This window comes from Manis pentadactyla, chromosome 1 (assembly GCF_030020395.1).
Source record: "Manis pentadactyla isolate mManPen7 chromosome 1, mManPen7.hap1, whole genome shotgun sequence".
Lineage (NCBI taxonomy): Eukaryota > Metazoa > Chordata > Mammalia > Pholidota > Manidae > Manis > Manis pentadactyla.
Window position 1 is genome coordinate 46,093,265 of NC_080019.1, and position 25,080 is coordinate 46,118,344.

Sequence of the window (25,080 nt, forward strand, 5' to 3'; positions counted from 1 at the left end):
TAGGTTCCAGCTATCACCCTACCAGGCTGTTACAATATCTTGACTATATTCCTTCTATTATCTTTTTAAGTCCTTCAATTTTAGTTTGTAGTTTCCCTTTAGTTCAGTTTTTTTTTTTTTTGGTAGATAATTATTTTTTATTGAAGGGTAGTTGACACACAGTATTACATTACATTAGTTTCAGGTGTACAACATAGTGATTCAACATTTATATACATGACAATTCTAGGTACCAGCTATCACCCTACCAAGCTGTTACAATATCTTGACTATATTCCTTATGCTATACATTACATCCCGGTTACTTATTTATGTTACCACTGGAAGTGTGCACTTTTTTTTTTTTTTTTGTGAGGGCATCTCTCATATTTATTGATCAAATGGTTGTTAACAACAATAAAATTCTGTATAGGGGAGTCAATGCTTAATGCAAAATCATTAATCCACCCCAAGCCTAATTTTCGTCAGTCTCCAATCTTCTGAGGCATAACAAACAAGTTCTTACATGGAGAACAAATTCTTACATAGTGAATAAGTTACATGGTGAACAGTACAAGGGCAGTCATCACAGAAACTTTTGGTTTTGCTCATGCATTATGAACTATAAACAGTCAGTTCAAATATGAATACTCATTTGATTTTTATACTTGATTTATATGTGGATACCACATTTCTCTCTTTATTATTATTATTTTTAATAAAATGCTGAAGTGGTAGGTAGATACAAGATAAAGGTAGAAAACATAGTTTAGTATTGTAAGAGAGCAAATGTAGATGATCAGGTGTGTGCCTGTAGACTATGTGTTAATCCAAGCTAGACAAGGGCAATAAAACATCCACATATGCAGAAGATTTCTCTCAGAACAGGGGGGGTGAGGTTCTAAGCCTCACCTCTGTTGATCCCCAATTTCTCACCTGATGGCCCCCCTGCGACTGTGCCTGCCTTAGGTTGTTCCTCCCTTGAGGAATCTTACCCGTCTCTGGCTAACCAGTCATCTTCCGGGGCCATACAGGGAAATGTAAAGTTGGTAAGTGAGAGAGAAGCCTTATTGTTTGAAATGGTTAGCTTTTTATTTCTTTGCATATTTATGCCCTGTAGCTTCTATGCCCATCATTTGTCTTGAGGTATCTTTACCACTTGGAAGAATTATGATACTTGGTAAATATGATATGAGGCATGAATTCTATTTAAGGGTTGTAATTAGGAAGGAAGAAGAAAAGCTATAGAAGTAGCAGGCGGCAGAAAACATGGGAAGATTGATTATTTCTTTGACATATCTTCTTGTAGAGTAACTTCAGCATGTATAGGTTTTAAGCTACTAATTAAATTGCGCACACACATTAACATAATAGGAGTACAGTTACATAACCAAAGCATACCTGTAATTACCAGCCATCTCCAGTGAAACCAAGAAAACCAGTTAGGCACCTTAGGCATTTGTGAAAACTTATCTATGATATGGTGGATATTGTCCAACTGAACTTGAACAGTCTGAGAGAAATCAGACAAATTAAAACAACCCATTCCTGGGGAATGTTCACATCCCTTATGTTCTTTTAACAGTAAATATTCTGTAGTTGTAAGATGTTGGAGCACTACAATTTGCACTTCTCCTAATTCTTGGTTGAGTTCCAACAGTATAGATCCAGTCCAATTTGTTGTTTTACTGTATGCACAGGCCAGCTTAGATATCTCCTTCCTCATTCCCATGGCAAGTCCAGGAACTGTTGGGATGAGTGCATCTACAGCTGTAGCAGTGCGTGGATCTTTGTTGGGGTTTTTTGATGATCATCTTCTGGCATGAGTCTTCCAGAGAGTGCTGATGTTGGAAGCTCTTTTTCATATTGTATCTTAGTTGATTTTCGGGGTAGCCCAATTAGGCTTTGATCCTCTGTATAAACACAAACAGACCCTTTGCCTACACTTTTATATGCCCTTTATACTCTTATGTAGAACTCATTGGAGGTTACCACACAGGAACTGCCCTTTTTTTTTTTGGTAACATTAATCTACACTTACATAAGGAATACTATGTTTACTAGGCTCTCCCCTATACCAGATCCCCCCTATATACTCCTTTACAGTCACTGTCCATCAGCGTAGCAAACTGTTGTACAATCACTACTTGTCTTCTCTGTGTTGTAAAGCCCTCCCCTTTCTCCCACCCTGCTATGGATGCTAATCTTAATACCCCTCTTTTTCTCCCCTCCTTATCCCTCCCTACCCACCCATCCTCCCCAGTCCCTTTCCCTTTGGTACCTGTTAGTCCATTTGTGATTCTGCTGCTGTTTTGTTCCTTCAGTTTTTCCTTTGTTCTTATATTCCACAGATGAGTGAAATCATTTGGTAAATCTCTTTCTCTGCTTGGCTTGTTTCACTGAGCATAATACCCTCCAGCTCCATCCATGTTGCTGCAAATGGTTGGATTTGCCCTTTTCTTATGGCTGAGTAGTATTCCAGTGTGTATATGTACCACATCTTCTTTATCCATTCATCTATCGATGGACATTTGGGTTGCTTCCAATTCTTGGCTATTGTAAATAGTGCTGCGATAAACATAGGGGTACATTGGTCTTTCTCATACTTGATTGCTGCATTCTTAGGGTAAATTCCTAGGAGTGCAATTCCTGGGTCAAATGGTATGTCTGTTTTGAGCATTTTGGTGTACCTCCATACTGCTTTCCACAATGGTTGAACAAGTTTACATTCCCACCAGCAGCGTAGGAGGGTTCCCCTTTCTCCACAGCCTCGCCAACATTTGTTGTTGTTTGTCTTTTGGATGGCAGCCATCCTTACTGGTGTGAGGTGATACCTCATTGTAGTTTTAATTTGCATTTCTCTGACAATTAGCGATGTGGAGCATCTTTTCATGTGTCTGTTGGCCATCTGTATTTCTTTTTTATAGAACCGTCTGTTCAGTTCCTTTGCCAATTTTTTAATTGGGTTATTTGTTTGTTGTTTGTTGATGTGTGTGAGCTCTTTATATATTCTGGACGTCAAGCCTTTATCGGATGTGTCATTTTCAAATATATTCTCCCATACTGTAGGGTTCCTTTTTGTTCTATTGATGGTGTCTTTTGCTGTACAGAAGCTTTTCAGTTTAATATAGTCCCACTTGTTCATTTTTGCTGTTGTTTTCCTTGCCCGGGGAGATATGTTCGAGAAGCGGTCACTCATGTTTATGTCTAAGAGGTTTTTGCCTATGTTTTCTTCCAAGAGTTTAATGGTTTCGTGACTTACATTCAGGTCTTTGATCCATTTTGAGTTTACTTTTGTATATGGGGTTAGACAATGGTCCAGTTTCATTCTCCTACATGTAGCTGTCCAGTTTTGCCAGCACCATCTGCTGAAGAGACTGTCATTTCGCCATTGTATGTCCATGGCTCCTTTATCAAATATTAATTGACCATATATGTCTAGGTTAATGTCTGGATTGTCTAGTCTGTTCCATTGGTCTGTGGCTGTGTTCTTGTGCCAGTACCAAATTGTCTTGATTACTATGGCTTTATAATAGAGCTTGAAGTTGGGGAGTGAGATCCCCCCTACTTTATTCTTCTTTGTCAGGATTCCTTTGGCTATTCGGGGTCTTTGGTAGTTCCATATGAATTTTTGAATTATTTGTTCCAGTTCATTGAAGAATGTTCCTGGTAGTTTCATAGGGATTGCATCAAATCTGTGTATTGCTTTGGGCAGGATGGCCATTTTGACGATATTAATTCTTCCTAGCCATGAGCATGGGATGCGTTTCCATCTGTTAGTGTTCCCTTTAATTTCTTTTAAGAGTGACTTGTAGTTTTCAGAATATAAGTCTTTCAGTTCTTTGGTTAGGTTTTTTCCTAGGTATTTTATTTTTTTTGATGCAATTGTGAATGGAGTTGTTTTCCTGATTTCTCTTTCTGTTGGTTCATTGTTGGTGTATAGGAAAGCCACAGATTTCTGTGTGTTGACTTTGTATCCTGCAACTTTGCTGTATTCCGATATCAGTTCTAGTAGTTTTGGGGTGGAGTCTTTAGGGTTTTTTATGTACAGTATCATTTCATGTGCAAATAGTGACAGTTTAACTTCTTCTTTGCCAATCTGGATTCTTTGTATTTTTTTGTTTTTCTGATTGCCGTGGCTAGGACCTCCAGTACTATGTTAAATAACAGTGGGGAGAGTGAGCATCCCTGTCTAGTTCCCGATCTCAGAGGAAATGCTTTCAGCTTCTCGCTGTTCAATATAATGTTGGCTTTGGGTTTTTCATAGATGGCCTTTATTATGTTGAGATACTTGCCCTCTATTCCCATTTTGCTGAGAGTTTTTATCATGAATGGATGTTGAGCTTTGTCCAGTGCTTTTTCAGCATCTATGGAGATGATCATGTGGTTTCTGTCTTTCTTTTTGTTAATGTGGTGGATGATGTTGATGGACTTTCGAATGTTGTGCCATCCTTGCATCCCTGGGATGAATCCCACTTGGTCATGGTGTACAATCGTTTTGATGTATTTTTGAATTCGGTTTGTTAAAATTTTGTTGAGTATTTTTGCGTCTACGTTCATCAGGGATATTGGTCTGTAGTTTTCTTTTTTGGTGGTGTCTTTGCCTGGTTTTGGTATTAGGGTGATGTTAGCTTCATAGAATGAGTTTGGGAGTATCCCCTCCTCTTCTATTTCTTGGAAAACTTTAAGGAGAATGGGTATTATGTCTTCCCTGTATGTCTGATAAAATTCTGAGGTAAATCCATCTGGCCTGGGGGTTTTGTTCTTTGGTAGTTTTTTGATTACTGCTTCAATTTCGTTGCTGGTAATTGGTCTGTTTAGATTTTCTGTTTCTTTTTGGGTCAGTCTTGGAAGGTTGTATATTTCTAGGAAGTTGTCCATTTCTCCTAGGTTTCCCAGCTTGTTAGCATATAGGTTTTCATAGTAGTCTCTAATAATTCTTTATATTTCTGCTGGCTCCGTCGTGATTTTTCCTTTCTCGTTTCTGATACTGTTGATTTGTGTTGACTCTCTTTTCCTCTTAATAAGTCTGGCTAGAGGCTTATTTATTTTGTTTATTTTCTCAAAGAACCAGCTTTTGGTTTCATTGATTTTTGCTATTGTTTTATTCTTCTCAATTTTATTTATTTCTTCTCTGATCTTTATTATGTCCCTCCTTCTTCTGACCTTAGGCCTCATTTGTTCTTCTTTTTCCAATTTCGATAATTGTGACATTAGACCGTTAATTTGGGCTTGTTCTTCCTTTTTTAAATATGCTTGGATTGCTATATACTTTCCTCTTAAGACTGCTTTTGCTGTGTCCCACAGAAGTTGGGGCTTAGTGTTGTTGTTGTCATTTGTTTCCATATATTGCTGGATCTCCATTTTGATTTGGTCATTGATCCATTGATTATTTAGTAGCGTGTTGTTAAGCCTCCATGTGTTTGTGAGCCTTTTTGCTTTCTTTGAACAGTTTATTTCTAGTTTAATGCCTTTGTGGTCTGAAAAGTTGGTTGGTAGGGTTTCAATCTTTTGGAATTTACTGAGGCTCTTTTTGTGGCCTAGTATGTGGTCTATTGTGGAGAATGTTCCATGTGCACTTGAGAAGAATGTGTATCCTGTTGCTTTTGGTTGTAGAGTTCTGTAGATGTCTATTAGGTCCATCTGTTCTAGTGTGTTGTTAAGTGCCTCTGTGTCCTTAGTTATTTTCTGTCTGTTGGATCTGTCCTTTGGAGTGAGTGGTGTGTTGAAGTCTCCTAGAATGATTGCATTGCATTGTATTTCCTCCTTTAGTTCTGTTAATATTTGTTTCAGGTATGTTGGTGCTCCTGTATTGGGTACATATATATTTATAATGGTTATATCCTCTTGATGGACTGAGCCCTTTATCATTATGTAATGTCCTTCTTAGTCTTTTGTTACTTTCTTTATTTTGAAGTCTCTTTTGTCTGATACCAGAATTGCAACCCCTGCTTTCTTGTCTCTGTTGTTTGCTTGAGATATCTTTTTCCATCCCTTGACTTTAAATCTGTGTGTGTCTTTGGGTTTGAGGTGAGTCTCTTGTAAGCAGCATATGGATGGATCTTGCTTTTTTATCCATTCTATTACTCTGTGTCTTTTGATTGGTGCATTCCGTCCATTTACATTTAGGGTGATTATTGAAAGGTATGAATTTATTGCCATTGCAGGCTTTAAGTTTGTGGTTACCAAAGGTTTAGGGTTAGCTTCTTTACTATCTTACTGTCTAACTTACCTTGCTTGTTGAGCTATTATAAACACAGTCTGATGATTCTTTATTTCTCTCCCTTCTTATTCTTCCTCCTCCCTTCTTCATATGTTGAGTGTTTTGTTCTGTACTCTTTTTAGGAGTGCTCCCATCTAGAGCAGTCCCTGTAGGATGCCCTGTAGAGGTGGTTTGTGGGAGGCAAATTCCCTCAACTTTTGCTTGTCTGGGAATTGTTTAATCCCTCCTTCATATTTAAATGATATTCGTACTGGATACAGTAATCTTGGTTCGAGGCCCTTCTGTTCCATTGCATTAAGTATATCATGCCATTCTCTTCTGGCCTGTAGGGTTTCTGTTGAGAAGTCTGATGACAGCCTGATGGGTTTTCCTTTGTAGGTAACCTTTTTTTTCTCTCTGGCTGCCTTTAATACTTTGTCCTTGTCTTTGATCTTTGCCATTTTAATTATTATGTGTCTTGGTGTTGCCCTCCTTGGATCCCTTGTCATGTGAGTTCTGTGTACCTCTGTGGTCTGAGAGGCCATTTCTTCCCCTAGTTTGGGGAAGTTTTCAGCAATTATTTCTTCAAAGACATTTTCTATCCCCTTTTCTCTCTCTACTTCTTCTGGAATACCTATAATTCGTATATTGTTCCTTTTTGTTTGGTCACTCAGCTCTCTTAAAATTATTTCGTTCCTGGAGATCCTTTTATCTCTCTCTGCATCAGCTTCTCTGCATTCCTGTTCTCTGTTTTCTAGTCCATTAATGGTCTCTTGCATCTCGTCCATTCTGTTTTGAAGTCCTTCCAGAGCTTGTTTTATTTCTGAATTCTCCTTCCTTAGTTCTTGCATATTTGTCTGCAAGTCCATCAGCATGGTTATGACTTTTGTTTTGAATTCTTTTTCAGGAAGACTGGCTAAATCTATCTCCCCAGATTCCTTCTCAGGGGAAGATGTAGCAGATGCCAAAGCTGTCTGGGTTAGTCTTGTCTTGATCATATTTTTTTGCCTTTTCATGTTGACAGGTGCTATTGACTGTCAGCTGGAAGGGCCAAAATTTTCACTTGCTACTGGCCTTTCTTTACTGGGACAACTGCGCCCCCTAGTGGCTTGTGTTGGGTAATTGCGTGTAGAGTGGGTCTTTGTGTCTTGCCTGGCTGGAAGGGAGAAATTTCCCTTTCTGTGGGCGGAGTTTGTCTCAGTCTGCTTCTCTGCTTTCGCAGCGCCCGGAGGGGTAATGGATGGGGGGGCTGCTTGACTGTTTACCTCCGTGAGGGGTCTCAGAGCTGTCCCCAGGGGGTTAGTGCGCCCGGTTTTCCCTGTAATTTCCAGCTGCTGTACTGTGACCTGGGTTGTTTCCGTCAAGCTGTTAAGTCCCTGTCCCTTTAAGACTTTCAAAAAGCCCCCGCTTTTCTTTGTCACAGGGGCATCAGCTTCGGCACCCGCTCAGAGGTCTTACTCCCTGTTCCCGCAGTATCCAGGGCCCTCCGCCCACGCACTGTATCTGTGCTCTGGTGGGGGTGGCTGGGGCTGGGTGTTCAGCAGTCCTGGGCTCCGTCTCCCTCCCGCTCTGCCTATTGTTCTCCCGCCGGGAGCTGGGGGGAGGAGCGCTCGGGTCCCGCTGGGCCTGGGGCTTGTATCTTACCCCTTTCACCAGTCGCTGAGTTCTCGCTGGTGTAGCTGCAGTCTGGCCACTGTCCTGCGTCTTATGGTCTCTCTTTTAGGGCTAGTTGTGTTTGTTGTATTTTCAAAAGTATATATGTTTTTGGGAGGAGATTCCCACTGTCCTACTCATGCCGCCATGTTGGCTCCACCCCGTGGAGATCCTTTTATCTCTCTCTGCATCAGCTTCTCCGCGTTCCTGTTCTCTGTTTTCTAGTCCATTAATGGTCTCTTGCTTCTCATCCATTCTGCTTTGAAGTCCTTCCAGAGATTGTTTTATTTCTGTATTCTCCCTCCTTAGTTCTTCTATATTTCTCTGCAAGTCCATTAGCATGGTTATGACTTTTGTTTTGAATTCTTTTTCAGGAATATTGGTTAAATCTATCTCCTCAGGTTCCTTCTCAGGGGAAGATGTAGAAGATGTTGAAGCTGTCTGGGTTAGTCTTGTCTGGATCAAATTTTTTGCCTTTTAATGTTGTTAGGTGCAGTGGTATGCTATTGACTCGTCTGTCAGCTGGTAGAGCCAATGCTTTTTCCACTTGCTCTTGGCCTTTATTTATTGGGACAACCGCGACCCCCAGTGGCTTGTGTTGGGCAATTGCGTGTAGACTGGGTCTCTATCTTGCCCGGCCAGTATGGAGGAATCTCCCTTGCTGTGGGCGTGGCTGGCCTCAGGCTGCTGCTCTGCTATGGCGGGGCCCCGGAGGGGTAATGGTCGGGGAGTTGTTTGGCTGTTTACCTCTGTGAGGGGTCTCAGAGCTCTTGCCCAGGGCGTTAGTGCACCCAGAGTTCCCTGGAATTTCGAGCTGCTGGACTGTGACCCGGTATGCTTCTGTCTAGCGGTGGCGTCCCTGTCCCTTTAAGACTTTCAAAAAGCACTCGCTTTTCTTTGTCCCAGATGCGCCGGCTGTATGACCCGCTCACAGGTCTTACTGTCCTGCTTCCCTAGTTTCTAGCACCCCATGCACGCACTGTGTCTGCGCTCTGGTGCGTATGGCTGGGGCTGGGTGTTTAGCAGTCCTGGGCTCCCTCTCCCTCCCTGCTCTGACTCCTCCTCCCGCTGGGAGCTAGGGTGAGGGGCGCTCGGGTCCTGCCGGGCCGGGGCTTGTATCTTACCCCTTTCACCAGGCTCTGGGTTCTCGCAGGTGTGGGTGTAGTCTGGCTGCTTTCCTGTGTCTTCTGGTCTCTCTTTTAGGGGCAGTTGTATTTGTTGTATTTTCAAAAATACATATGTTTTTGGGAGGAGATTCCCACTGTCCTACTCACGCCGCCATCTTGGCTCCGCCTCTGTACAGCCTGTTATTAGGGAATACACTTGTTAATAGTCACTCCTCTGTGTTGTATTATACCTTTAATTAAAGAATGTTACAATATTATAGGTTTTTCTTTCATGTCAGATATTGGGTATTGTGTTTAAAATAGTCTGTAGGAACTCAGATGTGTAGGTTAGAGATGTGATCTCTGTATATGCAGGTTTGCTCAGAGGTTCATGTCTACATGCAGTTATGACTTTAGGTGTAGTTGTTTATTGTCATGCTTCTGGTTGAGTGGTTAAGAGACAGGCTTTGTTGTCTGCCTGGACTGAATTGGAATCCAACGTTATGAATTTGAGCAAATTGTTTGACTTCAAGATTCATTTTCCTTTTTAAAAGAGGGGTAATATTGCCCAGTTTTTATGAATAATTTTCAGGTTTAAATAAGGTTATACATATTAAAAATTTAACTTGTAGTCTGGCACAAATTAAGAATTGAAAAGTGGTGGCTGATATTATTATATTTCATGTGATGTTTGTATATTTTTTATGTATTACTTTTTATTTTCTTAATTTAATATTTCATATATTTTTATAATCTATTGTCCCTGAGAGTTGACTGTTCTGTTATTTTAGTCTCAAAAAATATTTTAATGTCTTCCACAGGAGTTTGTCTCTACCGTTATCCGTTTACTTGACAGCCCTTCAACCTCCATTAGAGCAAAAGCGTTCCTGGTTCTTTTGTATATTTTGATTCATAACCATGAGATGCTGCTGCTCAGCTGCCAAGCAAGGTATGATTTTCTCTGATGGCTTCATCAGTAAGTTAAATTTGGCGCCTTTTTAATTAGTTTTCTTAGTATTTCATGGTGTTTATGAGCCTGGTATTGAAACTTTTTTTCCCTAGATTTTTCCAAGGGCTTCGTTTTTTCACTGACATCCTCAGCTTGGGAACCCTGAGGACCCAGAGAAGACCTTTAGAACTGAGTCAGAGTGGTGGGAAATACCCAGAGTGCTCTGCAACTGAGCTCATCTGAGGCAGGTGGTTAGAGGTGGGTCAGGTGTGCATCTGTGGGAGGCTGTCTTGATTTGTGGTCTGGCCACTGTCTTCACTGTTTTAAGGCTCTCTGAAACTTGGCAGGGCAGCCTTGTGAAGTAGAGGAAGAGGCAGGGTGGGAATCAAGTGTTTATGGAACTGGTCCTAGGCTGGGAAGACCTGAATCTCTGGATTTTACCTCCTTTCTCTGAAAAGAGAGCGTATCCTGATGTGCCTCTGGTCTGTTCATGCTCTGATGTTTCGTGATTAACATTTTCTGACTTGTCTGGCCCATTTTCTGTTAAAGCCTAGAGGAACCTTGAAAGTACAATTTAATATCTATTTCTTGATCCAGCTTTTCACTTATCGTAGACTATTGTGGAAAGTCTAGAATTACTGAGATTGAGACTGATGTGGATTAGGGATTAGAAATCCTTTTCCTGTAAACAGAGAGGAAAGTTTTTAGGATTTATGGGTCAAGAGGCAGATTTGTGGATATTATATATTTACTTATATAATGAGAGAAAACACATTTCCACAAATTTTTATTGATATGAAAAATATAGTAATAATAATAATAGAAGGTTTTTTTTTTGTAATGCAATTCTACTTAGAAAGATAGAATTCTATTTTCGGGGAGATAGAACATTTTGCTTAGTTAGGACTCAATGGCCATGTCCTCATCTTCAAATTAATTGCAGATATTCATGTTAGTGCTGATCTCGAATGCAATTTTATATGTCTTATCTTTGAAAATGTCTTTTCCCACAGGTGGTACTGCCACATTGTGAGCACATGATTTTAACTGTTATTGCTTGGAAGGCATTTGTAGGGTTCCATTAATTCTTTGATGTTTGCTTTTGAGCATGTTATTACTTTGCAGATTAATCATTTAATGCTTTCTAAGTGAAGGCTGTGTGAAGCCTCTTTGTTTCCCATGTCTCAGGTATCACTGTTCTTCATTGTTTTATGTCCAGTGTCTGAAAAGTGGTGTTTCATATTTTGTCTGTTTTTTAGTTTTTTTAGATGGGAAGGTGAATCCTGTCCCTGCTAGTCCATTAGGCCTGGAAGCAGAAGTTGCTCTTGTCTATTTTTAAAGGCCTCATCACTGGCTTTGCTGCCTCTAATATCTGCTTATGTCTACTGTCCTTTTTCATCAGGACAAATAATATCATTTCTCAACAGATGCTCTGACATCATTTCTTGTACTCACAGTCTGGTCTCCATGTTGCACCTAGAGTATTTCCTAATAGCATAAATGTTTTCAGCTTTTGTTTATTCCCTTGTCAGACTCTTCTAATAATGTCCTGTCATGCTGAAATAATCCCCCTGCTCTGCCTTACTCCATCCAGCCCCTGCCCACCTTAGCCCTGGTCTTCTGTTTCTTTTCTTTGTGCTCACTCCATTCTGGCCACCAGGTCTTTGTGTTGCTTATGCACACTGACCCTGTTGTGCTCACCTTGGTGTGCTCCGCAGGTGCTGTTCCTTGTGCCTGTGTTTCTCCCAGATGTTTTCGTGGCTGGCTTCCTCAGGTCATTCAGGTTCGTTTCAGTTCAAGGCTTGCTTCTTCTGAGAGCTCCTCTGATCATCCCACCTAAAAGACCCCTCATCACTTCAAGTCTGGAAACTCTTTAACTGGGAAGAACTAAACCACTAAATCATTAGAGACCTGGCATGATACACTTGTTCCTCCCAGGAAACTGCTGTGATTTCTGTGCATCTGAATGAATATTTAGAAACTTCAGCAGCTGTGGGAAGGCAGTGGTCTGAATGTGCTCCCTGACCCCACTGTCCACTCTGCCCTCTGGAACAGCACTGTGAGCAGGATGACTGTAGAGAAGGGCCTGGAAGATGAGACTCAGCCTTGCCTGAGAGGTAAGGGCAGGCTCCCTTCTCCTTGTGCTGTGTGGCAGAGATTAGACCCTGTCCTTCAAGCCTCAGAGAACAGCAGACCTTTGTGCTGCCATAGGGTCCCAAATGCGGATGTTTTCTGTGAGCGGTTACTGGGGCCGCACTCCTGTTGCCAAGAGGTGTAGAGCAGGATGGTACAGGGTTCAGTCTGCACCAGTCTGTGAGGCTGCAGGGAGATGACTTTATTTTCCTGCATTTGAAGAAAACCATTCTCTCCCACCACCTGCTTCTTTGCCACAACCTGTCCTGATCAGGTGCAGAGTGGGTGAAGAAGTCATGAGGAAGTGAAGGAGTTCACAGTCCTGGGGCACGCAGTGCTGGCAGGAGAGTGGACACGGGCAGCTCTCACTGCAGCAGAGCGAATGGAGCAGACAGACATCAGCAAGCAAGCAGCAAAAACTCCACGGAGAAGCAGTGTTTTAAGATTCAGCTGCAGACCTGAAAGAGAATGGCCCCTGCTGGGGACGGCATTGGTGCTTGGAAAGGTGGTGTGAGGGAACACACTGACCCACATGGAGGCCGATTACAAAGACATGGAAAATTCATGGAAAACAATAGGAAAAATGAAGTGTAGGTTCAGGAGATGTCACATGCCAGGAATTCTAGGAAGGAAGGAATAGGTGGAGGAGAATTTCTCATTAAAGAAACAATAGCCATTGTCTTACGCTTGAACATGCACTCTTCTGGTACTGTAGGAAATGGTGAGGAAGGGACTCAAAAAGTCACAAAACCACAAGGGGAAAGGAAGAGATGGCCAAAGCTGATGAGCATTGTCACCTCACCACGTCTTTGTATTTTAGAAGGTTGAAAGCTGATAGATGTGTGTTTGCAAATTTAGAAGATTGGTGATTGCCGGGGTTCTTGTCTGTCTGCACAGGGAGAAGCCATCAGGTGATGGTACTGTATGTGACAGAACTCAGGCGAGGCTGAGAGGTGGAGGGACCGGTGTGTTTGAAGGCAGTACTGAGAGGGAGGTGAGATGCAGGATAGGAGGGCTGATGGGAAAGCTGTCTAGAGGTTCTGTTCCCAGCCCTCCTCCCCTCTTCCCCTGAACATCCAGGACCCACTTCCACTGCAGCAGGAGGTTTGAAGTGTATTGTGGGCGGTGTGAACTGGAAAGGCTGCGGATGTGGGGTTTCAGATATAGGGAGAGGAGGTGCCTTGTGAGAGGTGAGAGGTGTGTATGTATGAAAGTGGGCTGACTCTGCAGGAGGTAGCATCTGATCCTTGCCTCTCCTTCACATCTAGCTACTGCAGGCCTGGCCTGCCATACTATTGGCCAGAGTTTGGAATTTCATCTCAAGGAAGCTCACTGATTCCCAGTAAAAGCTCTACAAGGGCTGACATTTGTGTGTCCCCTTCTGCAGCTAGTGACACCTTGCCTGGTGTTCCTGTGGGGGATGCTGTCGCACATAATTCCTCCCCTCACACACGGACCACTCCCTGCTGCACTTCAGTACATCACTTTAAAATATAAATGGGCAGCCAAGAACCACCAGATATCTGAGGGAAGCCTCTAACATGGAACACAAAAGCCAAAACTCACCAACAAATGAAAGGGGCTTGGCAGAAAAAGTTCATGGGAAAAGGAACGAGGATAATGTTAAACCTATGGGTAAATGCTAAATCTTCCTCAGTTTAAGAGGAACATACCTCATTCTTCCTCATTATCTGAGATACCATTTCTCAGTCAACACAGTGACAGTGTCTGAAAGCTGTGGGGCATTGACACTCTCAGGCGTTTCTGGTGGGAATGCAACGTATTATAACTACTATGAAAAGAAATTTGGCAATATCTAGAAAAATGACATATTTTTACCCTTTCTTCTGGCTATCTCACTTCTGGGATACAGTGTCCCAAGATCTGTTATTAGCCAAGAAGTGGAATGACATAGGCACAAGTTATTTATTACAGCAAAAGACTACAGACAAGCCAAGTCAACATCAGCAGGAGACTGGCTGGAGAAAGGTGGTCATCCTTTATTCTCTATTCCTACCACAAACTCAGCGGTTTAAGACAATGTGAATCTTTTAATTGGACAGTTCCCGTGGGTCAGGACTCGGGGCTCTGTGTAGCTGGCCCCTCTGCCCACATCTCACAGGCTTCACAGATGTGAAGGTGGTGACTAGGGCCGCAGTCCTCATGGGAGGCTTGGGATCCTCTTCCACCCTCGCTGGTTATTGGAGGAATTCACTTTTTCCGCCATTTGGCAGAATTCAATTTTCCATTGTCATCTTGTTACTGATTTCTAGTTTTATTATGGTCAGAGAACATATTCTGTATGATTCCAGTTATTAAAAATTTATTGAGGTTTGTTTTATGTTTAGCATATGTGGTTTATCCTTGTGAAAGTACCATGGGTGCTTGAAAAGGATGTGTACTCAGCTAGTTGGGTGAAGTGTTCTTTATGTGTCAAATCCTTTTTTCTCATTGTGTTGTTTAGGTACTTTGTATTCTTACAGTTTTTATTTCTAGTATTTCTATCAGTTGCTGACAGTAGGATACTGAAGTCTGCCAGTATAATTGTGGACTTGTCTATTTCTCTTTTTAGCCCTAACAATCTTAACTTCATGTATTTGGAGACTCCATTGTTTGGTACATACATATTTAGGGTTATTGTATTTCTGGTGGGTGGCTGCTTTGTCATTATGTAACTTACTCTTTGTCTCTAATCATCTTTTCTCTGAAGCCTACTTCATCTAGTATATAGCCATTTTAAATTAATGTTTTCATTTTATGCCTGTTTTCTTCCTTTTACTTTAAACCTATTTCATTGTATATGAAGTTAAGTTTCTTGTAGATAGCATATAACTAAATCATAACTTTGGATCTACTCTGCCAATCTCTGTCTTTTAATTGGTGTATTTGGGACTTTACATTTAAGGTATATTGATATGTTAGGGTTTAAGTCTGAAATTTTTGTTTCTAGGTTTTTCTTACTTTCTTATGGGTTATCAGAACATATTTAGGAATCTTTGTTTTGCTGATAGTACTTTTAGGTGTATCAAAATATCATCTTCCATAATTTCCTTAATGGTTGCTCAAAGTATTATTTTATAAATCTATCTATCAATCATCTATCTATCTATCTATCTATCTATCTATCTATCTATCTATCTATCTATCTATCTATCTATCTATCTATCTATCTATCTATCACTTATAACAGCCTACTGGTCTCAATGCTTGGTGAAGATAAAGACCTGATTTCCATCTATTCCTCCTTCTTAAAAAATATAATTGTTTTAAGTATCTTTTCTACATACAGTGAACAGTTCCTCAGGTGAGGTTATAATTTTTGCTTTAATCATCAAGTATGATTTAAGAAACTCATGAAAAGTAGGTTAGACATTATTATATATATTACCCATTCTGATGTTCTTTACTTTTGGTATTCTTAGCCTTATGTTATCCTTTCCTTTATGTTTAGAGAGTTTTCTTTTGCCATTCTTTAAGGTTAGGTTTGCTATAAAGGGACTGTTACTTTTCTTTTTTCTGAGAAATCTTTATTTCTCCATTATTCTTGAACATCTTTCACTGCTTGCTTCTTCACAAGTTGAAACTTGTGGTTGGCAGTTTTTTTTAAAGTTCTGAAAAATAGTCCACTTCTTCTGGCTCTGTACTTTCATATGAGAAATCAATTGGTGTTTCTTTATCAGTGATGGGTCATTTCTGTCTGGCTATTTTAAAGATATTTTCTTTGTCTTTAGGATTTAGAAACAGTTATAATGTATGCTTGGATTTCTTTGGGTTCCTCCTATTTTGAGTTTATTCAGCTTCTTGAATCTGTAGATTTATGTCTTCTGCTAAATTTGGGTATTTTACAGCATTATTTCTTCAAATACTTTTTTAGTCCCATTTTCGCTTTCCTCCCCATCTTGGGACACTGATGATACAAATATAAGGTATTTTATTATATTTCCACTGGTCCCTGAGCCTTACTCTTAGTCTGTTTTTTATCTGCTTTTCAGATTTCATAACTTCAATTAATCTGTTCTTATGACTAATTATGTTCTCTGTCACCTGTACTCTATTGCTGAGTCCATCTAGAGAGTTTTTTTTCTTGTTACTGTATTTTTCAGCTGTATATTTTACATTGTTTTCTCTGAAACCTTTTTTTCCTCTGAAATAACCTTTTTTTTTCTCTCTAAAATTTTCAGCTCTTTCATTGGTTGAAAGAGAATCTGAGAATTTTTGTGATGGCTGCTTTGAAACATTTATTAGATCATTTTAGTATCTGATTCATAAACTGGTATTGACATCTGTTGATTGTATTTTAGATTCATGTTATGATTTTTTTGGTTCTCACTAAAATTAGTAATTTCTTATTATAGCCTGGACATTTTGCCTGTTAGAAGACTCTGTGTCATTAAGTCTTGTTGCTAGGTAAGAGGTGGATGTCCAGCTCATCAACGGGACCCTATTGACACTAACCTGTTGGGGGAATCAGATTGCTGCTTGCTTCTGCTGCTTGGGGAATGGAAGATCAGCTTGCTGCTCAGACACACTGGCACTATCCCTGCCGAGTGGTTTGCTGTGTCTGGGTAGGGAGTGGAGGATCAGTGGCCTGATCAGTCTCATGGATCCTACCTCTGTGAGGGAATCAGGTCATTGCTGCCTGCTTCCACCAGGTAGAGGATGGAAGATTAGCTCCCTGCTTGGCCTTGTGCATACCTCCCAGCTGGGGAATGAGAGTGGGCCATCTGCTTCCCTGGGGTGGGGGTTCAGGTGGAAGATCAACCTCTGATTGACTCCACTGAAACAACAGAAGAGGGAGAGAGAGAGGGTTGTATGTAGTTTTCTGTTGGTCTTTTGCTGGAGCAAGGCAGGTCTTCTTAAAGTTTTCTGTTAGGCTGTCTTTTTGCTGGCTTATTGGCTAGGGGTAATAGGCTTTTTCTTTTTGTGGGCAGTTCTGGGTTGGAGGCTTCTGTAACATCCTTTCCTGAATATGTGAGAGGTGATAAGGAAACCGAGGAGACCGAGCACCACGTTCCTTGAGTCCTCCATTCTCTAGGGAGTCTACCATTCAGAGTGTTCCTGTGCTTTTTATATTATGTCCAGGGATTTTTAGTTATAAGGATCTGGGAGGAATGGGGCTATTCCATCTTGGCATAACTGGAAATCCAAAGTCACTTCAGATGTTGCTCATGGAAATACAAATTGTTGCAACTTTTTGGAACATAATTTAGAAACATCTGTGACTATTAACAGTATTTTTAACTTTGGTTCTAATAGGCCTCCATTTGGTGTTTAGCTATTAGAAATAGAAGTGTGAATTATTCAGGATTGTTTCTGGAGTTGTCAGTGTAGCATTGTTTCTAATGGTCATTACCTGGAAGTATAGTTAATATCCACTGGTACTGAAATGCTTAAATAAATGATGGTATAGCTATAATGTGAGTTCAGTAATTCATTTGATTAACTTGGAGTTATTCATTATATATACGTAAGTGAAAAAATGAAAGATCCGAGTTGTATATTAATTATGAAGTTATTTTTATAAAACAAATAAAAATGGAAAAAATCCTTCTATTTGTGTTCATTTGTATAAAAATTAATTTAAAAAAACAGACATGAAAGGGTAATACCAAATTGATTATCTGAGGAAGGTAGAATAGGGAGATTATTTGTTAACTTTATTCATTTTTATTTTTAGCCTTATTATAATAAGCATATTTCACTTCTGTGATTAATAAATCTAATGAAGCAAGTAAAGAAAAACTTAAAACAAATGTGAGCAATAGGTACTAGCTGATTTTGAGTGTCAAGAGAATCCTTAAGGCTGTCAAAGCTGAAATTTGCTCAGGCTTTGTAGAGTAAATTTAGTCATATAAATTACTCTCAGAAACATGGGCAGCCAGTCCTAAATATGGAAAATGATTGGTTATTTGTTCCTTCATGCTTTGAAGCCCAGGTGTTATACTGGTGTGTATATAAAATGCAAGATTGAATATAAAGGTAGGCAAAAGAGAGGCAGACTTCAGGCTTGAGAGATGTGAAACTTCTCTGTTATGAATTTATATGAAAGATTGTTTTCCTTTACCTTTCCTTTGGAACTCCACTAGCAGCTGGAATTCTGAGCTAACGATGATGTTGCCCATCTGCCTGAGAACTGAAACCTCACATCAAGAGCCCCACAATAACCTTTGCTACATTATATAGATATTTCTTCTTGCTTTACCATCACCGCCATTGGCCTTTTATGGATTACATTTCAGCACGTTTTCTATGATGTCAGCTCTCAAATCTATCTAGCATGACAGGCAGTGAAAATGAGCTGTCAGGATCAGATAAAAATGATATGATAGCCCCCAAATGTCCACCTACTTCTCCAAATGGCTTCATACACATATTGAATATGACAGGCTATACAGTAGGGTCTTAGGTGTCTCTACGAATGATAACCCTTTTGGAGGCTGAGTAGTCTGATAAGTTCAGTGTATAGCTTTGCTGTGCACCTGAAATTGCAGTGATTCCCAGTGGTCAGGTTTTCCTAGAGGTTTGTTTTTTCTTTCCACATAGCACTGTGGTAATTCAGTGAAATAAAAAAACAAAATCTGCTTTGATCTTAAAGATTAAAAAAAAATAAACATTTACTCTGTATAATTGATTAACTGTGTGGGAAAAAATGTTCTCATCTTACACCATACGAAAGTCAATTCCAGATGGATTAAAGAATTATATACCAAAAAGAAACTATAAACAGCTGGGAGAAAATATGCTTAACTATTGACAAGGAAAGCTTTTTTAAGTAGAAAAGCAATGAAAGAAACTGTAAAAGGAAATCCTGATAATTTGGATATATATATATATATATATATATTTTGTATATCTTTCATATTCCCCCAAAATCATAAATAGAAGTTCATGCTAACAAAATCACATTTTTCATCATATATAACAGAGTTACTCTATTGTAAAGAGATTCATAACGATATGAATGGGTATTCAGCCTCATTAGTAATCAAAGAAATGCAAATTAAAATGATAACCAAATACTATTTCTATACACAATCACCTCAAATTAAGAAGAAAAAACTAGCAGTATCTTACATCCAAAGTATAGATAGACAACTTTTGACCAGTTGGTGAGACTTCTTGAGGGCATTTAGAAATGCTTATCAGGAATCCCTATGATTCAGTAGTTCCCTGTTATAAATGAATTTGAATCATATGTTTGCACTTTCTGGGGATGTAACCCTGCCTTCTCATGGCTGCTGGGTCTTCATTAACTGTAGCTAATGGATTCGAAAGTCCCTAGGCGCTCTGCAGAGGATGCCCAGGTCCTAGTTGCCCTGTCTGCGCTGTTGACAACAAGCCAGTAGTCTACTTCATTTTGGTGCCAGCAAATTGTACTGAACCATTCACTAACTGGGCTCAGTACTTTTCCTCTTCAACTAACTGGGCAGAATCAGGGTCAAGGGAGGGGAGGCAATGCAGAAGTGTACTTGTGGAAGGAATCTGAACCACCTACTCATGAAACATACTAGTTCATCTTGAACCTGTTCAAGCTTTTATATTGATTAATCCACTTGAAGTTTTCTGCTGTGTGCTCAACCTAGTGGCTTGCTGTGTCAGGTTAATGATACAGTTAATAATAGTAACTCAGGTCATGTGATGATTTGATGTCGGTAGTCATGTATTCATTCTCAGGCACTGTTTCTCAAAAAGAATAGTAGTCTGCAAATGAGAAGGTGCTTTGCTCTAAAACCTCTATCTTAGTCCATTTGGGCTGCTGTGACAAAATATCAAAGACTAAGTAGCTTATAAACAACTGAAATTTCCCACAGTTTCGGAGTTGGGCCAGCAGAGTTGGGTGAGGGCCCTGCTCTGGGTCTCAGACTTTTCCTTTTGCCCTCCCATGGAGGAAGGGACTGAGAAGCTCTGTGGAATCTCACTTATAAGGGTACTAATCCCATTCATGAGGGCTCTGCCTTCATGATCAAACCACCTCCCAGAGGAGACCTGCTCACTTTCTAACACCATCACACTGGGCATTAGGGTTCTAGCGTGAGTTTCGGGGTGGACACAGACTTCCAGGCCAGAGCAGCCCAAAGATCTATGTTGTGATTCACTTCAGGTTTCTTCTCTAGGGCCCCATAGTCACCTGTTTGCCGCCAGCACACAGTATCACAGGACAGGCTGAGTCGTAGGGCCCATGTGGCAGAGCAGCTTGCACTACAGGCTGGACTTGCAGCAGAGCCTTTTATTCACCCTACTCTACCCAAACTAGCATGTTAGTTCTCAGAAAGCGAGAGGGACACCTTCAAAGGCAGTATGTATTGCCTCCTAAGTTCATAAAACCTCACTGGTCAGAGCATAAGATGCAGTAACTTTGACCTGGAGGTCCATGGATTTTTATGGAGTTTATTGGTCTCTCATATGTTTTATTGAGCTAAGTAAGTTACTTGCTGCTAATTGTTCCTCAGGTCGCATCAGCTTAATGTCATCAAAGCCGTGTACAAGTGTGATGTTTGGTGGAACATAAAGATGATTCGCCATCTCTGCAGAATGTTTCATGGTGGAGAGGAGAATCAATGGCATAGTTCAAAGGCTAGGCGATGATCATCGGCTGTTAACCCTGATGAGTAAAAGCAAACACATGCTGGGGGTTCTTCCAAACTGGTACAGAGAAAAGAGGCCTTTGCCAGGGCTTGACAAATGGATAAAGAGGAAAAAGCAACTACAGTGACAGGGCTATGTGGGCTTGCTCCAGTAGAGATACTGAATCTTAAATTGCAGCTGCAACTAGTTGCAGCCTATTTATATTTTGGGTAATACAGTCATTCAAGATCCATCATAGTCATTTTGTAAGATTCTGCACTGGCTAAGTAGACAGTTTAAATGGGGATATAATAAATTCTATCACCTGTAAATATTTTGCTATTAGTATTGATTTTGATGATTTGGTTTTCTATCGGTATGGATTACTGTCTTGTTAGAGAGGGTATATGCCAGGGACTTCCAAGCAAAGCAAAGTGTGGTGTTTTGATTCTCTGGAATTAGTGCATATCCACAACAAGAAACCAGTTGTGACGTTGTCCTGGATGTACCCAAATGGGCTAGATAGCCATAGTTCACATCTTACTCCAGCGGTGCTCTGTGTACTGGAAGATCTGCAGTAGAATTAGATGTAAATAGCCCACTGCTGAGCACAGTGAGCTCAGTAGCACTTGGAGGGGTGAGAATGTCCCGGGGTTAGGAATGGTGGGGGCAGGGGTGATGGCATCTTCGAGGAAGAGCCTGGATTAAGGAAAGGAATGTGGCTTCTCCATTTTTAAAACCCGTGTAATTGCCTTCCCACAATGCAAATGTGCAGTTCTGTTAGTAATAGACTACTGGAATCTTGTCTCCTCTGCACACAACTTCCAGGCAGTCTGCTCCTTTCCCTTGAGTCCTTTGCTGCTGCTCTTCTCCACCTGCACATGCCTAAGTCTAAACCTGGCTTGTTCCCCTGCTCTTAGCCGTAGGGTGTTGTGGTGTTTCACCGCCTTCCTGGGCGGGTGTTTGCTTTGTGTGTGCTTGCACCTGCCCTCAGTCCACTTATATCTGCACCAGCATCTTAAGGAAATTCTTTGAAGTTCTGGCTGTGAATGGTACAGTTTCCTATTTTTAGGTCTACTATAAATTTCTTGTGGGAATATGGCAGGAAGAGAAGTAATATGCTTGAATTCAATTTTCCAACTTGAACCAGAATGTACTTTTGTAGTTGTGGGGCTCGTAGTGGAAACTTAACACACATTCCTTGCTTTTTTCCCACCTCAGTTCTCCCTCTTCTGCTTCATTCTGGATCCTCTTCACTTCTCTGTCATTCCTGTCCTTAGGCGATTGCATCTACTCCCGTGGCTTCAGATTCCATCTCTCTGCTGACGTGCACCTATCTGGCTTTTCTCCACTCCAGGCTTATCTTAACATGTTTGATGGCATGCCCCAGAGTAATCTTCAAGGTAACATACCAATGAAATCTGCGTCCCAACTCCATCCTCACTCCAAGACTCTCCCATCTCAATAACATTCAGAAACATTCAGGAGCATTCTCCATACAGGTGTTCAAGTCAAGACCTCTGATAACCATGTTTTTTTTTCCCGTAACTCAGTCCAACTCATCAGCAGATCATACTGACTCTTCCTCCAGAAGATGCCTCCCCCCCCTGCCCCCTGCCCCCTGCCCGTTTACCTGCTTCCCATCAGGACTGTCCCTGCGCTAATCCAACACTAGCCTGCTTCTAGACTTGCATCCCACCCCTCCTCCCATAATTCATTTTCTATACAAAAGCTAGAATAATCTGATGAAAACATGCTGCAGTTTGTTGAATTCAAGGCAATCCTCATTATAATATGAAAACTCAGTTTTTCAATGGTAGGTCCAAAAAGAATGCTTTTTGGAACCCATGGTAAGTGTGCATAAATATTTATATATATATTTAGGAATTTGATGAAATAGACAAATATCATCTTGTAACTAACTTATCACTGTCATTACAACTGTTTACAATTGCATATGTAAAATGTACTAATTTAGAAATTTTTTCCTTCTTGCATTTCATAAAATAAATTTAATTCTACATTCCACATGCATCTTTTTAAACTGCCTTATTGAAGTGTTATCACAACGTGTTTGACATCAGTTCCTAGAGTTTCTTCTGCATCATTTGACATAGTGTTCCAGAGAATATCATCTTTCCTTCCATTTAAAGGATTTCAGAGAAAGCACTTCTTGCACCAATGTATGATGATGTCCTTGAAAATAATTTTATATGAACCACAAGTTCTTGTATAACAGTAGACAGTTGCTTAGGCATTTTTCCTGTACTTATTTGTAATCTACATAATTTGATGTGAGTATTAAGTGGATATATATATTCAGCATTTTTCATTTTTGTTTATAGTGGGAAGGCTTTTTGGAATGACCTAACTTGTCTTTGTCAGAAGCTAGAAGCCCACAGTCATCTTTCTCTATGTACTATTATCTACTTGGCATCCAGGACACTTTATTATTTTTTATTTTGACTTTTTCTTCCTCCTTCACTAGTAAACTATTTCTCAGTTTCATTTGGTGGTCCTTGCTTCTGATCCAGCCTCTGTAGTACTTCCGTGCTCCATCTTTGGATGTACATTCCCTGGGTCATCTCATTTAGCTTGATGGCCTTAAATACCATCTGCCTATGGGCCACTTTCAGATTAATATCATCAGCCCAGATGTGTCCTCAGATTCAGACTCAAATATCAACTGCTGACCTACCTATACTTCCTTGTCTAATAATGTTTTTTCTACCCCAGACTTGCTTTTCTAGTGGTCTTTGCCTGTCTCAGTAAATGGCAGCTGTTTTTTCCGATTGCCTGGTTGCATGCCGTTATCTTTGGCTCTTCTCTGTCTTCCACAGCTCACAGCCAGTCAAAAGCAAGTCTGGTTATTTGTACCTTAAAAAGATATCTGGAATCTAACCAGCTCACACTGTTTCCACAATACCACACCAGCCAAAGCCACCACGACTTCTCACCTGAACTATTACAGTTTCCTCCGTCTTCCTTGTTAGGTCTCTGTGTCTGTCCTTATAGTATGCAGGGTGATGTCTGCACCTCAGAGTCATCAGGCCGTTCTTTCTAACTGAGAATTGAATACAAGGTTCTTCCTAGGGCCTGCAAGAGCTCACAGGGTCTGGAGCCTGGTTATGTCTCTGATCCTTCCTTCACTGCCCCAGCTGCCCAGGAGCACACCAGGCACGTGCCTGCCTTTGGCTGTTGCATGTGCCTCCCCAGCCACCTGCCGTGTTCTGTAGCTTCCACATTGCTTGCTTCTTCACTCTTTGTTGTCTCTGCTTAAATCACATCCTGTTGGAGAAGCCTTCCCTGACAAATGCCCAATTGTCTTACTCTCTTTTAATTTTCTGTAGGACTTATTACCACCGAAACTATTTTCTAGTTATTTATTTCTTAATTGTCTATTTCTTCTCACTTGAATATATACTTTGCAAGCTGTATCTCCATAAATTAGAAAAATGCTTAGCACATAGTAGACATTGTAAATATTTATTGAATGAGTAAACAGAAGCATGGCCATAAAGCAGGCGGGCATGATGGAAGGCAGATGAGGGAAGCATAAAGGTAGATGTGTGTGGAATCAGTGTAAGGATTCTAATGGAAATGAGATTAAGAAAATTGTGATCATGTCACTGGGAATGAATAAATGGGAGGAAATGATAGGGGGCAGAAGATTGAGAAACAGACACATCCTGGGGAGAAGTAATCCTACTAAAGTTAATGAGGGGGGGGCCTGTGAGGGGGAGGAGTGGATATTATTTATTTGTGGTTTATGTCAATCACTGTTCAGATTGCTGGTCTTTTAAACTGGATCCCCTTGTGGAACACTGAGAAGCACCATTTGCAGTTTTGTCGTACAACAATTGTGAAGTGTTCATGGACACTACACTCAAATGTTTCCATATTTTCTTTCCTTTATAGCTTGTGAATACTTCTAATAACCAATGTTCCCTTGTCAGTAAAGTCAGTTTATTCTGCTGTAGCCTGTGTAAACACATCCTGTAGTGGGAAGACACCCTGGGGAGCGTGAAGGAAGGGGCTGCGTTCTGGAGCTCGTCTTATATTGTTACGGATCCCATCTGTCTTTTTGTTCTCCCAGTAGAGGTAATAGATATTTTTTTTTTATGCGTTCAAAGTCTGTACTAGGGTTTAAAAACTATTTGTTTTTTTCTTTAAAAGACATTTCAAGTATGGTAATTAAGCAGTACATTATTAAATTTTATAATGGATACATTAAATTTTAGAGAAAAATGTATTCCTTGTAGGCAAGTGTGAATTTGCTTTTTTATACTCTGTAAATTTTGATTTATTCTGGATTCCCTGATTGCAAAAGGTAAACATTTCCGTTTTCTATGTTCTCTATTTCTGGAATACCTGTTTGTATGGAGGATTTCCTGAAACAGGAAAGAAGCCCACTTTTGAATCTTCTCAGTCTCTGATTGGATTAAGGTGATCCAGATTTATTGATAGTCTTTCTGCCTTCTAGAAGCAAATGT

At 40.4% G+C, this 25,080-nt stretch overlaps 1 protein-coding gene across 12 annotated transcripts in view; it reads left to right on the forward strand.

The window, feature by feature from the left end:
- The window catches only part of ULK4 (unc-51 like kinase 4), a 724,727-nt gene that overhangs the window by 191,900 nt on the left and 507,747 nt on the right, over positions 1 to 25,080 (forward strand). For 11 of the 12 annotated variants that reach the window (XR_008996028.1, XR_008996026.1, XM_057497578.1 and 8 more), the window contains one exon: positions 9,762 to 9,889. The exons of the other annotated variant lie outside the window; for it this stretch is intronic. Coding sequence is in view for 9 of the 11 variants with exons in the window: in XM_057497578.1 (XP_057353561.1) it covers positions 9,762 to 9,889 (128 nt within the window). In the remaining 2 variants the exon portion in view is untranslated. The remainder of the gene's footprint in view (positions 1 to 9,761; positions 9,890 to 25,080) is intronic. 12 annotated transcript variants of the gene reach the window in all.